The 14,962-nt window shown below is 40.1% G+C and overlaps 1 protein-coding gene across 2 annotated transcripts; it reads left to right on the top strand.

The window, feature by feature from the left end:
* Nucleotides 1–643: 643 nt before the first annotated feature.
* csf2rb (colony stimulating factor 2 receptor subunit beta) lies at nt 644–11,932 on the top strand. 2 transcript variants are annotated; one of them, XM_030406421.1, is made up of 15 exons: nt 644–739; nt 3,133–3,318; nt 5,018–5,129; nt 5,261–5,436; nt 5,551–5,705; nt 6,687–6,831; nt 7,089–7,221; nt 7,323–7,477; nt 8,307–8,443; nt 8,535–8,727; nt 8,868–8,964; nt 9,706–9,772; nt 9,910–9,989; nt 10,129–10,291; nt 11,420–11,932. In XM_030406421.1, exons 2-15 carry the CDS (start codon nt 3,216–3,218, stop codon nt 11,801–11,803), a joined length of 2,100 nt encoding a protein of 699 aa, XP_030262281.1. In that variant the 5' UTR covers nt 644–739; nt 3,133–3,215; the 3' UTR covers nt 11,804–11,932. The 2 variants fall into 2 exon arrangements, with proteins under 2 accessions (XP_030262281.1, XP_030262282.1); XM_030406422.1 differs by lacking the exon at nt 644–739 and having other exon boundaries at nt 3,130–3,318.
* Nucleotides 11,933–14,962: the final 3,030 nt, after the last annotated feature.

Raw genomic sequence — 14,962 nt, 5'->3', positions numbered from 1 at the left:
GTATGACAGTTGAATGGGAAGTAGCTGTGTACAATAATATAAATGAATCAAACAGAACGTTGTAATATATAGTTATGAATAAATGGAACATCCTGATACCTGAGAGAGATTTCAGCTGCACGTGGCCGGAATCACTGAGTGACTGTGCTGTTATCTCAAAGCGTGTGGTTCATTATCAACCACTGATACTTGTGTTTAGATGGCAAATGTTGAGTAGGCTGTACCATGAAACCAAAATATGTATCCTCTGTGAGAGCAGAGAACAAAACTGGTTTGATTTACTGCGTTCAAACAGGAAATGTAAGAGTATTGTTAAGAAAATGTGGCATGATACTGTTACGACTTATTGTCAAATAGACATGATTAGTCTATTTGACAATAAGTCGTAAAAGCATCATGCCACATTTTCCATACATCTATTTGCACATTTTGGTCTCTGGGTCGATCCCAAAGAGTTGTTGCACCTGTCTGTCACCACAGTAGCTGTACATCCAAATGAATGTGAGTTTTCAAATGAAAAAAAAAAAAAACAGAAACAGCAGCCAGCATAAGACTGCAAATTAAAAACAGCTGATGGTGTCTCAAAGTGAGAATGACATAAAATGTCGCTGTGGACAGAAAGAGGGAACTAAAGTCGTCACAGAGGAAACTCCCACAGAGTTCTCGACAGTGTTCACAAGGAGACGAGCTGACAAGAAGGAGGCAACGGTAACAGACGGACAAGGGAAATCATGTTAAGGTGGGTAACTGGGAGAATTACTGCATGGGACTGTGTGAAAGGATGATCAGATCTAAAGTTGTATTATATTTTTCAAGACTACAGTTAATGTCATTTCACTGCTTGAAACTGTCTGTACAAAAACATTGTACATGTATAGTGTTATCAATGTATGTTCAGTTCACATTTGCCTTAATAAAATCGGGGCACATCTGGAGGAAGTCAAAGCCAGCCGGGCTACTTTAGAGCTGATGTCAAAATATGTTGAGTTGCTCAATTACGTCCTGTGACTAAGGATTTAGCTGTGTTACAGTAAATTTCTTCAATGAGACAAGAATTGTGGAATATTGTGACACACAGGACACATGATTACTGTGCCAATGTAGGTATTTGATCCCATCATCCAATGATCAACAAGAAACGTAATTTACAGTGATACAGTTTTGTAATATTGAGACTCGGTTAAGGTCTTCTTTCTGCGGAAGTCCTGAGAGGCAAGTGGGAAAAAGAAATTGTGGCTGACACCGCTAATGCTAGCAAACGTTTATGTCGCTAACACCAGCTCGCTAACATTGAACGGTACAGTATGCTGGGCACATACTGTAGAGATCAGCATTTTGTGCCCACAAACTGGCAAACACCAAGACTCTTCATACCAACGGGCGTTAAACCACTGGCTGAAAACGTTGTTAGAAGCTGGAACCAGCGGTCAGAATTCGTACACAGACGTAAACAAAACGTTTTTATTTTTTCATCTTTTATCATTTTGGACCTAAAAATTGGATCTTCAACCTAAACCTGGATCTTAAAATTATCAATTCACAATCATAATAATGATTTTAAAGAAAAGAGATTCTAAAAGCCATGTAGATACACATCATTTAAAACGATTTGTCGACATTAAAATGTTATCAACACAACTTTTTAAAAAGTTAGATTCGCCAGTTGAGAATAAAGTGACTTTAAGTCATAAACACAGGAGAGAAAAAAGTTCAGATCAGACTTAGTAAAATGGATCACTACATTTTTTTTGTTCTCACTTCCCTCTCAGGCCTTCTGTAGAAAATGTTTTCTTGTCATTTTGTCATTTACTCCATATGCAGGTTTAAGTCAGGGTTCAACTCTGTTTGCCTTTGATTCTGAGGCTTTCGTGACCTGTTTGCGCCCTGCCGCGCGGCGCACTGCACCGCAGACAACAAAAGAAGGTTATTTGGTTTCAGAGTCTCTTTTGGCTTCCCACATTCTCCTGGTGGGTTTTCCCCCCAAACCAGCTTCAGTTAACAGCAGCTACAAAGGCGTGAAGGGCAGTCTGCTGTGCCTGAGTGATCCCTGAAGTTCCCCCTTTGGTTTATAGTTAATTCTCTATGCTGAGATTATTTCAACTGTCCCTTGTTTAGTCGTCTTTCTCTTTCCACATTAGTTCTCCTTTTTTTATATGAAGACATTCTCGCTTAGAAAAGGGGTTCTTCACACACAAATCAGGCAACAAAAAAACTTTTAAAATGATATATTATTTGTCATTATTTGTGTGCCTGGGCTCTACAGCTATGATTCATTAAACCTGTAGCCCTTTTTAAACATAATTATCAGAAGCTGATAAAGGATTTTAAGGGACTTTTGGGAAGTTTTAGCAAGACGCACAGTCAAATTAAAAACTTAAAGGGGCACTATGTAATTTTGGAGAAGCTCAGAATTTTAACTTTGTAATATTAATGATGTAACTCAGAAACATTCATCTCTTTCCATAACTGAATAAAGCTGTTCTCAGAGGAAAATAAGGTCCCCAGAACACTGTTTGAAGCTAGAAAGGTGGCAGGGTCCGCCACATATAAACAAAGTAAAACAGTATGAAACTGTGTTGTCCTTTAAGGTCAGTTTGTTTATTCAGTTTATTCAGTCATGAAAACAAAGAGAGTTTGTTTATATAGTTTCTTTAGGAATGTTCATATAATCAAATCGACAGGGAACATGAAAATATAAACCAAATAAGAATAAACTGGAAATTTACAACTTAAAGGAATCAGAATATACATTTTGTTTAGTGAATAATTACATACTGGACTCTTCTAAGTGTTTCATTGTAAAATCATGTTTAAACCTAAATGAACGGAAGGAGGAACGTGGAGTTGTAAAGCTGCTCGTCTGTGTCATATTAGGTGTTTTTTACTCGGATGTGTGTCTCCAGAGACAGCATGTGCATCTTTTTAATATCACATGTGAGAGAGGGAGATAAGAGGTAGGCGGATGTGTGGTATTATCCCACAACAAGCAGAAACTCAAAGCGGAAGTGAGCGCTGCCACTGTGTGACTCATTTCTTCATTATTTCTAGTAAATGAACTAATTCTCTCTCTCCCTCTCTCTCTCTCAAACTCTACCTCGGATTATAAACCCGACTTTCCCTTCTCATCAGCAGACTGCTTGAGGATGTGAAAATGCACAATATAGTTTCCTGAGATCACCAAGAAGAAAAAAAGCCTGTGTCTGTTCCCAGAAGTGATGCCTCTCTTCTGGGTTCTGCTTTGGTCAGCGCTCCCTCCTCTGGCTCTGTTCTCTGGTCCAGAGCGTTGTTCTGTTCAGGAGAGCAGCAGCTTACACAATGGTAAGCTTCTGCAGTATTCATTTCACTTGCAATAATATAAACTCAGAAATATTTACATTTTCCATCACTGAATAAACAAGCTGCTCTCAGAGGAAAGTGAGGTCCTCAGAACACTGTTCGAAGCAAGAAAAGATGGCAGGGTCTGCCACATGTAAACAAATTACAACAGTGTAAAACTGCGTTGTCCTTTAAGGTCACTTTGTTAATTCAGTCATGAAAACAAAGAGAGTTTATTTACTTAGATTATTCAGGGGTCTGATTACATTTTCTTCCACAAAACTAATAAGTGCACCTTTAAGTTGATTTAAATAAAAAACAGGGTTAAGAATCATTACTTTTCAGGACAGAAATATTCCTGCATGGTTACATTTTTGCAAAACTGAAGTAGTTCAATACAACAACGATGCTGCTCACACCGTTGTTGTTAAGCCTTTAACATGCCGAGGGCTGCAATGATGATGGCCTTTGTTGTTGTTAATCGGACAATCAGATAATCATTAAGTCAATAAAACCTTAGTAATAAAAAGCGCAAAATGCTCATCAGGCCCGATGAGATGTCCCTGAAATTATTTTATTTTACTATTATTATTATTTTTTTTTTTTATGTTTTTTTTGTTTTCTTCCAACCAGCAGTCTAAGACCTACTGACTCCTTATTGACCATCATAAATCACAAAAAGGAGTAAATGCTGCTCACCATTGTCACTTAACGTGTTAGCATGCCAACGTTTTCACATGTTTACCACCTTTGTCACTGTAGCTTAATGTGCAAACATGCTAATTTTTTCTAAATAATTGTGCTTACCCTGCCCAACATTTTTGGCATGTGACATGTTAGCTAAATAATAATTTAGTAATAATTTGTAATAGTAATAGGTAATAATAATAATAATAATAATAATAATAGTAATATTAAAAATAATATATTTTTTTATCCAAGCAACAGCCCAAAACCCAAAGACTCTTCATTTTCCATCATAAGAGACAAAAAGAAGTAAATCTTTACATTTAAGATGCTGGACCCAGCAAACGTTTAACATTTTTGCTTTGTTTGCATTGAAGCCGGTAATTGATTCCCAATATAGTTTTTTATTATTATTTTTATTAATTAATCAATCAATCAATCAATCACTGCAGCTCCAAATATGCATAAATGACACTGGGAAAGCTGTGCACCACAAGTACTTCTCCTTACTTTATGCATATTTTGCTTTTAATAATTGAGCATCTTTAAATTGCTGTATTTCTACGTTTTAATTAAAAGTGCAGTGAATTCAAACAATAGGGGGCAGCATATCGCAAGAGAAACCGCTAACTGCTGCTAACTGTAGCTGCTGCTAGCTACTAGGCTCAGTTAACCCTGCAGCTTGCAGTCGTAACAGCTGACTCTGTCCGGACTGGGAGCAAAGAGCACCAGGCAATTGTGGGTGTTACTATTGGTCACCACTTATTGAGGTAGAACACCTTAGCTGTCTGGCACGCAACTTCAGTCGATATCCCTGTAACACAATACATTGTACAAGACGTCTTTCAAATAACGTCAAAATGGTTGTTTCTTCACATCCTATTACTAATTTTATTATACATGTTGCACCTTAAAGTAAACATATGAAAGTTTTTTCCACGACTGCTTACAGAATATATATTGTGCACAGTCATTGACCAAAAGCCTGAAACAACACTTCTCCCTGCCTTCCCAGAGTTGCTGAAATCCTTACGGTGCTACAACGACTACCTGTCCCATGTGGAGTGTGAGTGGAGGGAACACAGAGACACAGAGCTGCAGCTCTGGTTCAAGACGGACACTGGCAGGTAACACCAGCAGAGACTGAAATCAAAGAAAGTGTTTTGTGTGTCACCGTCTTGAAATATCAGAACTGATCAAAAAATAATGAAGGATTGTGGGTCATTTGTTCCACCATTCTGTGTCCATGTGTCTGCAGGAAGCAGTGTGTACCTCGCAGTGCCTCAGTGCACGACGAGCACAGGACTGTCAAATGTAGATATGAAACAATGACTTTCGTCATCGCCCTCAGTCACACGGTGTTCTTCCTGGAGAATAAGACAGAGACGCTCTGCACATCTGGCTCCGACCAGCCTCTGGATCTCTCTCAGCACTGTGAGTTTACGCGTCATCTGTCCGTCACCATCACTGTGATGATAATATTAGAAACGTTTTAGCTGAGTAGTGACATGACTTTAACGCTTGGCTGTGTGTGTGTGGGTTGCACAGTGAGAGCACGCCCACCAGTCGATCTGTCCACGCGTGATGCAGGTGACGGAGGCCGACGGCTCAGCTGGTCCAGCCCCTACCCCACCTCCTCCTCCCTGAACAAGAACATCACATATCAGCTCAGCTACAGGACAGACGGAGAGGACAAATGGACGGTTAGCATCAAACATACAATACAGACTCTGCCACCAGTGTTGAGACCCCATGACACACTACTGTATGGACAAATACTGTATATCAGATCATTGAGTAGACCTTGAAAGGTTAGCATAGCATGTCTGAAACACTTTAATTCAACTGAAGTTAGATTAGTCTATTTTTAAATGCACAGGTGTAGCATTTAATGGACAATAGTAGCTACAATAGAAGTTCTCGAACACAATTAACTGATTTAAACACTACCTACCTTGTATTGAGTAATGTTAGCACAAGCAGCTAGTGGTTTTCTGTTAATCATTTTTTGAAAATGTCCACTTGTCTCACAACAGCGTTTCAACCAAATGCTAAAGTCACCATGCTAACAATGACATTTATTCTGTGTAAAGCTTAACTGTTGGCATGCTAACATTTTACTAAATAATAGTTTCATGTTTACTGTTTTTACCATCATAACTTAATATGTTAGCATGCTAACAATGTCTAAATAATATTGATAACTATGATCATATTCCTAAATGTATGTGTTTGCGCCAACATTTACTATATAATGGTTACCCTGTTCACATTGTAGCTTAACATGTTAGCATGTGAAGATTTACCAAATAATAGCCTAATGTTCACCGTTGTCACCATCGTAGCCTTATATGGTAGCATGCCAACATTTTCTTACTATTAATGTTCACCATGCTCACCATCATAGCTTAACATGTCAGCATGCTAACAATGTCTAAATAATGTTTACCCTATCCCCCATTGTAGCTTCTTGTGTTGGCATGCTAACATTTCCTCAATGACAATGTTAACAGTGCACTGTAGAAATGCTCACAGATGAAGTAATGTTAAGGTTTTGTAGTAGTTCCGATAGTTGTATGCGCTGGTGTCCTTCTTCGACCTCTTATCGTATCATCTGACGTTTCCTCAGAAGTCATAGCGACAAGTGACACCGTGACACACATCTCTTTTGCTTCTCCCTGCAGGTTGAGAATGTAACAAACACCAATATGAAACTAGAGAAACAGCTGCTGCTCCCGGGTCGCAGGTATGAAGCCAGGGTGAGGGCCCGGGCCAGCGTGGCTCAGTGGAGCCTCTGGAGCCCTGTGGTGACGTGGCAGACTGAAGAGGGTGAGTCAAAGAAAGCATCTGAAGCATAAATGCGACACACTGACAAAGTCGTGTCTCCTCACAATCATGTGTGCACAAATTACAATTACAATTTTACTCCATAAGGGCCTTTTCTTCTCAACCGGACCCCGCTCCTTATCTCCTTCCCTCACATTTCTAATCTTCTCCCTCGTTTCATTTTTACTGGAGCCCAGGAAAAAGTCCAGAGCTTTGCAGCTGTTGCCATTAGCTCTGTCTCTCTCCCTCTCTGGCTCTAGATGCTGGGCAGATTCCCAGTGTGCATTGTGTGCTGGATGGAGAGAAGACGGTGATGTGTAGCTGGGAGGTGAGCAGAGAGCTGGCTCGCCTCATCACCTACCAGCTGTGCTGTCGACACAAGCAGTCTGCATCGTAAGTTGAGCGCTACACCGACAATACCACCCTCATGTACAATTTATTCATTCGTTGATGCCAATGCCCCCCCCCCCCCTCTTTCCAATCCCTGCCTTCAGGTCTGAGAGATGCTGTGTGAACCCAACGGTCACCCCTGACCTCAGCGGGACGGTGCTGAAGTACAGCTGCTCACTGAATGTCACAGACCCCACACATCAGCAGCTGGAGCTCCGACCGACACGCAACAGCAAGATTTTCGAGGCCCCTAAACACAGTGAGTAGGCACGAGGCAGAGGGGCCGAGCATCATGGGAGAGATAGAGCGGAGGCACTTTTGGGGGGGGGGGGGGGGTGCAAGATAACGTGTCCTGCCAAATTAAGAACACACAATGGGGCGATAAAAGTGCAGGAAGCTGTGCAGACACGCAGGGCAGAGCAGCCGTGGTGTGATTGAGGGCCCCCACCTAGTGTTCGAACGGCGCCACTGCTCGTCTGTCACTTTATCATGAGGCAATGAGAAGGCTCGGTTTTATTCTGTCCAGCTTACACTTGACACAACAAAAACATGAGCAGCATTTAACAGTCAGTAATTCTTATGCTTAAATCTGAAGCAGATCAGAATTAAAGTTAAAGGTGCACTACCTAGTTTTGAGGGAGAAGGTTCAATCAGAAGAGAAAGATCTTCATGGACTAAATAAACAAACGCTCGACATTTATAAGACTGAATAAACAAACTGACCTTAAAGGACAATTTTGAATTTAAAAAAAAAACAAAAAACATATCAATGCATGTTGGGAAGTCCCTTAGAAACTTATTTTAAGTAGCACATCTGACCAAACAAAACATTTTGAGACTCAACATTTGAAGAACTGGTTTTAGTCTAATAGTGTTCAAATTCTTAAGTTATATAATTTTTTTTTTTTTTCAGTGTAATATGCAGAAAATCCAACTTATTACACAGACAGCTACTAGGGTCACTCATTTCCTAGGTAAAATAAGATGTTATTGAGTAAATGATATTGTCCCCACATAGGAAACATTTTTGAAAACTATTTAAAAAGATTAACGTATCCATTATGACTCCCAAACTTTTGTTTTCACAGTTCGTCCCAACCTACCGCGGGATGTAAAGGTGAGGAACAAAGGCAGCAACTGGATCGTGGATTGGTCCAATCCAGTAAACACACCTAAAAGTATCACCTTGTATTATCAGCTCTGCTATTACACGACAAAGGAGCAGGTGAGAAACATCTCATAACTCTCTCATGCGCACTCATATTATAGTATCATAGTAAAGCAGCTCCTGAAATCTAATAAGTCATCTTTTTCAGAACTGTTCTACCAACGATTCTATCAGGACCATTCCACAGGGGTCCATGTCCCTGACCATCCTGCAAGACGATCTGGTCCCGTCCCAGGACTACCAGGTCAGGGTCAGGTCCCTGGTCGCCCCTGGACACAAGTTAAGCTACAGGGGAATCCCGTCTGACTGGACCGATCCTGTGGACTGGACATCAAATGAGGGTACGCTAACAGACAGTGGAGAAAGTGCCCAGTTTATTCAGATGTCAACAACCTGGGTCTTAAACCCATCACACACACATCATGAATGTTGACAATCATAATCACATTCATCATTTGTTCTGTTTTCTCTCCCCCGGCAGCCTCCTGGTCCATCAACACCCTGATCTATTTCTCCATTGGTGCGCTGGTGGTCACAGTCTTCCTCATGCTCTACTGCACCATTCCTGCCTGCCAGAGGTCCGTGACTCATGTTCCTTCATTTCTCTTTACGCTTCAGAAAAGGGAACGTGATACGGAAATACATACATTTAAAAAAACATTAAAGAAATTTAATTAGATTTGATGGAAAAGTAAATAAATAGAAGGATTATAACAAAGAAAATAATACAGAAGCAAGTTAAAGCAGAAATGTCAATTTATGTGACATTTTATTGACAACATTAAAGGAGCAATATCTAGTTTTGGGCAAGAACTTTTAACCAAAAGTGAAAGATCCTCATTAATAACTATAAAAATAATAATGTAACGACACAATTTAGTGCACCTTTAAGGCCTTCAATTATTTTTTAAGATATCTCTGTGTACATTTAATGGCATATTTATTCATTTATTGAGCCATTCATTTATTTCTTTATTTGGTTCTGATTTGTGTTCCTCCACATGTGACTGCCTGAACACTTCCTTAAAAGTTGAAGTCCTGTGAAATAAAGTGTAACTACAGCCATCAGATGAACAAAACAAAGTGCATGTATATGGCAAAATATCTAAAATGCAATCAAATGAAGCTGCTAAGCCTAAAAAAGTTTAAGTACCTTACCTTGCATTGCTTTGGGGCTACAGGGTTAAGCCTGAAAGTAGCACTGACACGCTTCACCCACCTGCTGAATAAAGTTTTATCAAAGACGAGTGCGTTCTCAAATTTAGATTTTTCCTTTTGTTTAAATCTCTCTCTCTCCATGCTGTGTTTTGAACAAACAGGAGGGTCGTCCTGTGGGTGGACTCAGTTCCTTCTCCGGGCAAAAGCAAAATCCTTGCTGAGATCAAGGTGAGAAGAGATTATTTTACAGTGTGATTACATTTTTTTTCAACTTCTGGTGTATCAATAAGTGTTTCTGCATGTTTGTGTTGGCGTGACTCTTATTTTGTGCGACATGTAAATCACACTGTCTTTCTGTGATCCAGTCTGCCGACAGACGCACCTTCATGCAGAGCGAGAGCACGTCCGTGTGCAAAGTGCAGCGCTTTGACAGCGTGTCGACATGGTAATGCTCTTCACGCTTTACATTTCCGGGCAGATAAAGATAATGAAAACAAATTCTTCTGCTGCACGAGTGGACAAACTCACAGGCTGATTCTGTGTTATCTGGCAAAAACACTTTCCGCCCTGTGTCCCCCCCGCAGCTCCTCAGACGCCTCGCTGTGGCCGGCCGAGGACAGCGGGAAACAATCTCTGAAGCAGGACGAGGGCTGCTGGAGGTGCGATAACCAGCCGTCTCTTGCTGTGGAGGGGAACATCTCTGACGGGTCGTCCTTTAGCTTCAGCGGGCCGTACATCTTCTGCCAGGTCAGTTATTCACAGCCACAGCCAGGGTCATCCATCAGGTATCCAGGTGCTGGGAACACCTCACACACTTGACTCCACATTCTTCAGACCAATCAGTGTCCCATAAGGAAGTACTGGCTGCTCAGGGCGTGGCTTAGTTGTGACAACCCACAAACTGCTTGTTTAAAAACAACAATGGCGGCTAACTGCAGCTACGGTCAAGTAACAGAATACGGTTAGCGGCAGTTAGCAGTTACTCTGGTGACATTTCGCCTCTATTTGTTGGCAGGAAGAATTCAACAGGTGGCAAATTCTGACATAATGCACCTTTAAACTCAGTGTTCAAAACCTTTTCAAGGCTTCTGCATTCCTAGGAGTGCATCAGATATTTGATTTTAATTCATGATTTGGACAACTAGAAAAATGTTTTGAAAATAGAGAATATTTAACAGTGGGTGAGGTACGAGACTATTTCATTGCCAGACACATTAGTCCCTGTTCCAGGACATGAATAAGTCCGGCACACAAAGTATGATTAAAACAAAAAGTTACAACATGTTCATTAGTCATGTGTAGAGGAGCTGGGAGGACACATTTGCAAATTCCCCATTTCAGTTCAGTCCTTACGGTAAGCAAACTTGACCAACTACTGACTGTAGCTTAATTTTTTAATATCCAAACATGAGAGTGGTATCAGTCTTCTCATCGAACTCTCAACAAGAAAACAATTAAGTCTATTTCCCAAAATGTTGAACTATACATTTAATCAAAATGATATCAAGTGAAATGCTATATGAGTGCTATGGAAACACACTGTGAACAAAAAACAATTCACAAGAGCCAAATTGATGTGCGTAATTAACAAAGAAAAAACATGAATTAGTTTGCAGCCATTAAAGGTCTCTTTGTGTTCATGACTGAATAAACTGAATAAACAAAGTGACCTTAAAGGACAACACAGTCTCATACCGCTTCACTTTGTTTATATGTGGCGGACCCTGCCACCTTTCTCGCTTCAAACAGTGTTCTGGGGACCTTATTAGCTCATTATTATTGTAAATATCAAAATTCAGAGTTTGAATATCTTCTCCAAAACCACACAGTGCCTCTTTAAGTTATGGTCTTAACAGCATTGTTTCTGTCTGACAGACAAACCACAACCCAGTGGATGTCCAATGTGAAGAGACAGAAACCCTGTCAGATGGCCCTGCATCTCCCTCCCCTGTGAATTTCACCCTCTACGGGAAAGGTTACGTATGTCTGCCGAGCCGCAACATCTCCAGGTCCACACAGGATCTCGTGTCTCACAGTGATGCCAACGCGGACACGCTAAAGCACGGCAGTCCTGAAGAGGACCAGCAGCATCCAGATACCACGCTCTGCCCTCCTGATGAGACGGACGTTCAGCCAGCCGTCGATGAGCCCAGCATTAGCCCCCGACCTCCAGATTACACCTCAGGACCTTTCACTGCCTGGCCTCAGGGGGGCAACACACAGGCCTCGGGGTACTGCTTCCTTCCACAGCCCACATGAGAGCAGAAACGAACCTGGAAGGGAAGCGTATGAGCAAGGAGGAGCTATCAGACTTCCTCAGGACAATCAATATATTTCTTGTTTTTCTTTATAGACCTCCCATGTTCCTTTTATGTGAAAAGTGCAATCTGAGGTTTTTGAAACATTAGAAAGGATTGTTTAAGAGCCATTTAGCTCATCTGACCTGTTATCAGGTTAACTGGCTGACCCATGGAGGGCAGTAGCGAGCTGAGCATTGTAATGCAGTGCGTGTGAATCTATGGGATGGACTTCAAGCATGGCAGATGAATGAAGATCATTTACCTCCTTTGTGTAGGTTCCCACGCCTCTGAATGGACCCACAGATTTCTTAAGAACTGTGTTGACGCATCATCCTCGTTGCCACTTCCTCAAATGTGCCGCCTCTCTCTTATGACTGACGCACGTCGATGCAAACTGCAATTCACAGGGGGAAAAAGTGTGCAACTTCGCTGACTGCCATGTTCGCTGTGGCCACGTATGCATGTTTGCATAGAGGTGTGTGAGTTAGGACCTTGTTGTCAATGTTGTAGCCTATGTGTTGCTGAACAAATAGATAACATACTATATATATATATATATATATATATATATATATATATATATATATATATATATACACACAGTATGCTATCTACAATCTATGGGCTGATACTGTGTGGCACCTGCACTGCCTGCAGAGACATTTGAATATTAAATAACAGTTGTTTTAGCTATCTTAAATGTATGAGACATGTATGTATTTTCTTCAGGCGTGTCGTTAATAGGACAGGTCTACTTATCTGTAACTGACTGCTGCACTTTTGTATAGTCACCTTGTAAAATATGTGTGGTTTTGTGAATGGCATACACACAAGCATAAAGTCAGGCTCAGTGTCTGCACGCTGGCCAGCAAGCTGCGTAACATACGCTCACTTTCCAGTTTATTAGCTACACCTGTAACTGATGCTGTCCATCAGAACTGTCCTGCAATAAATCCTGCATTCATGAAGGTTATGATCAGTTGTAGTTGGAACATTTTTTGAGAGGTGTTGATTTAAATGTAATTTTGGATGATGTAGCCTAATTTGTGGCGATGGATTTTTTTTGTTTGTTTGTTTTTGCTTTATACCAAGAGCCAGACCAGTTGGACAGATTACTTTATTATTTTTCTGGGGCCCCAATAACACACATTTTTATATTGGTAAACAAACGAAATTACTTGAATGCCACATGATTATCATAATACTCATTCATCTAGTTTATTTTTTTTATATATATATATATATATATATATTTCTTAGCTTATCTATTTATGTTTCGGTATTCATACACCATTGGTAAGTTGTGTTCTTACAAGAAACAGTATCTCTAACATTGTCCTCTGTCCGGGCCCCCTGGTGGCAACAAGGCCCTAAGCATGTGCCTAGAATTACCAGATGCTGCCCCATTCATACCAACAGGTGTTTCTCTTATTTTGTCCACCCTGTTTATATCAACGAGGGCAGTCCATCTAATCATCATAGTGAATTAATCCACAAATGAATCGATTTGAATATGTAATTTTAAATCACATGAATTCCACCGGAGGTTTAGCTTTAGCAGGGTTAGCTCGGGTTTCTTTCCTACATTCTGATTATATTTACTCACTACCTCCCTAGTTATGAGTAAGTAAATTCATTGTTACCAAGCTCTCAGTGAATCAACCTGTTTTTTAATTACAGTTTATACAAGAAGTCTTTTTTTTTCTTTTTTACGAGTCAATTCAGCTTTAATTTTAGGTAAGACTGGCAATATGTGAAGCTAGCTTTCACTTGATATACACGAGTATATGATGAAGGTTTGTGATGAAGCTGTATTTATTTTTTGTGCCCTACACAAGCTTGTAGAGCAGTGGATACTGCAAATTAAAAGCAACATTTATATGGTGTGATGACTGCCATGCTCTGTTTTGACTTCGAAGGGCAGCCCTGTCCCTCCTGTCTGTTCACATCACACTTAGCATTAGCACCGACTGTGTGTTAGCTGTCAGAGGTTATACTGAACCCTGTCCGTCTCCTCTCATCCCATTCTTTCTCTCCTTTACAGTGGTAAAGGGGAGAGTCTCAGTACATCATAGTCACTCATTTCCCATATTACGTTGATTGAAACACTCGTGTGTAATCTAAACTTTTTCTATTTCTCACTTCTATGTTCGAGTTATAAATGGTTAAGAGCAGCACGTGTTGCCCCATCACTGGGTGAGCTGTCAAACTATGCTGGGGAAATTGTCACATTCTATTTTTCAACGTAATAAGAATGATGTTTAGGGTGTTTAAAGTAGGGCCTTTACACACTTGTTTTTGCAGTTGAAAATCATGTTTATTTATACATACATTTATTTTGAATGCCAAGGCTTTATCAGGGTCAAAACAGGAGCCCATCTAAACTAATACATTAATAAATAATAATTATATGAATAGCCTGCTTTGGGAAACAAAGATTCTTAAGTATGTGCAGATCAAATGAATTCTTAAAAATGAGGGAAAAAAACTAAATTGACTTTCTCAATTTGGGTTTCAAAACAAACTCGTTCTCTCCTTTATTCTGTTGAAAACAATATCATTATTTTGTTTTTCATCAGTTTTATGGTTCAGAAATTAACGAAACTGCCCTCCCCTTACATCATGGTCATGTATAGTAAATGTCAAGAGCAAAATGACAAGAGAAAAAGCAAATAGCACATCTGCTCACTGTTTGAATGTTTAAAAAGCGCCCTCTGGTGTTGGAGTTACAGCCGGTGTGACGACTAACCCGTGGGACAAGATGCCCAGATCTCCCCTTCACACAGAAACACAGTAACACACACAGTAACACACACAGTAACACATGGACATTAACGGTCACAAAAAATATCAACTTACACACATACAAATAAATGTGGTAGCCCAATCAGTTTCTGTTCCTGTTGCATTTTTTATCCATGGGGACAGATTTTTGCATTTTGTTTTGTTTTTCTAAATCTCATGCACCGCTGTTGAATGAAATATCAATTAAACATGTAAAAATAAAAATAGACGTGAATCTGCATAAAGTGTCAATGTTTATGCAGAAAGTTTAGTTTTTTTCTCCAAGAAAAAAATGAATCCTATTTTCACGAGTATTTATTGTTAATTTACAGAT

The sequence above is a fragment of the Sparus aurata genome, chromosome 23 (assembly GCF_900880675.1).
Source record: "Sparus aurata chromosome 23, fSpaAur1.1, whole genome shotgun sequence".
Lineage (NCBI taxonomy): Eukaryota > Metazoa > Chordata > Actinopteri > Spariformes > Sparidae > Sparus > Sparus aurata.
Note: the sequence above shows the minus strand (reverse complement) of the source record. Positions and strands in the feature narration are given on the sequence as shown.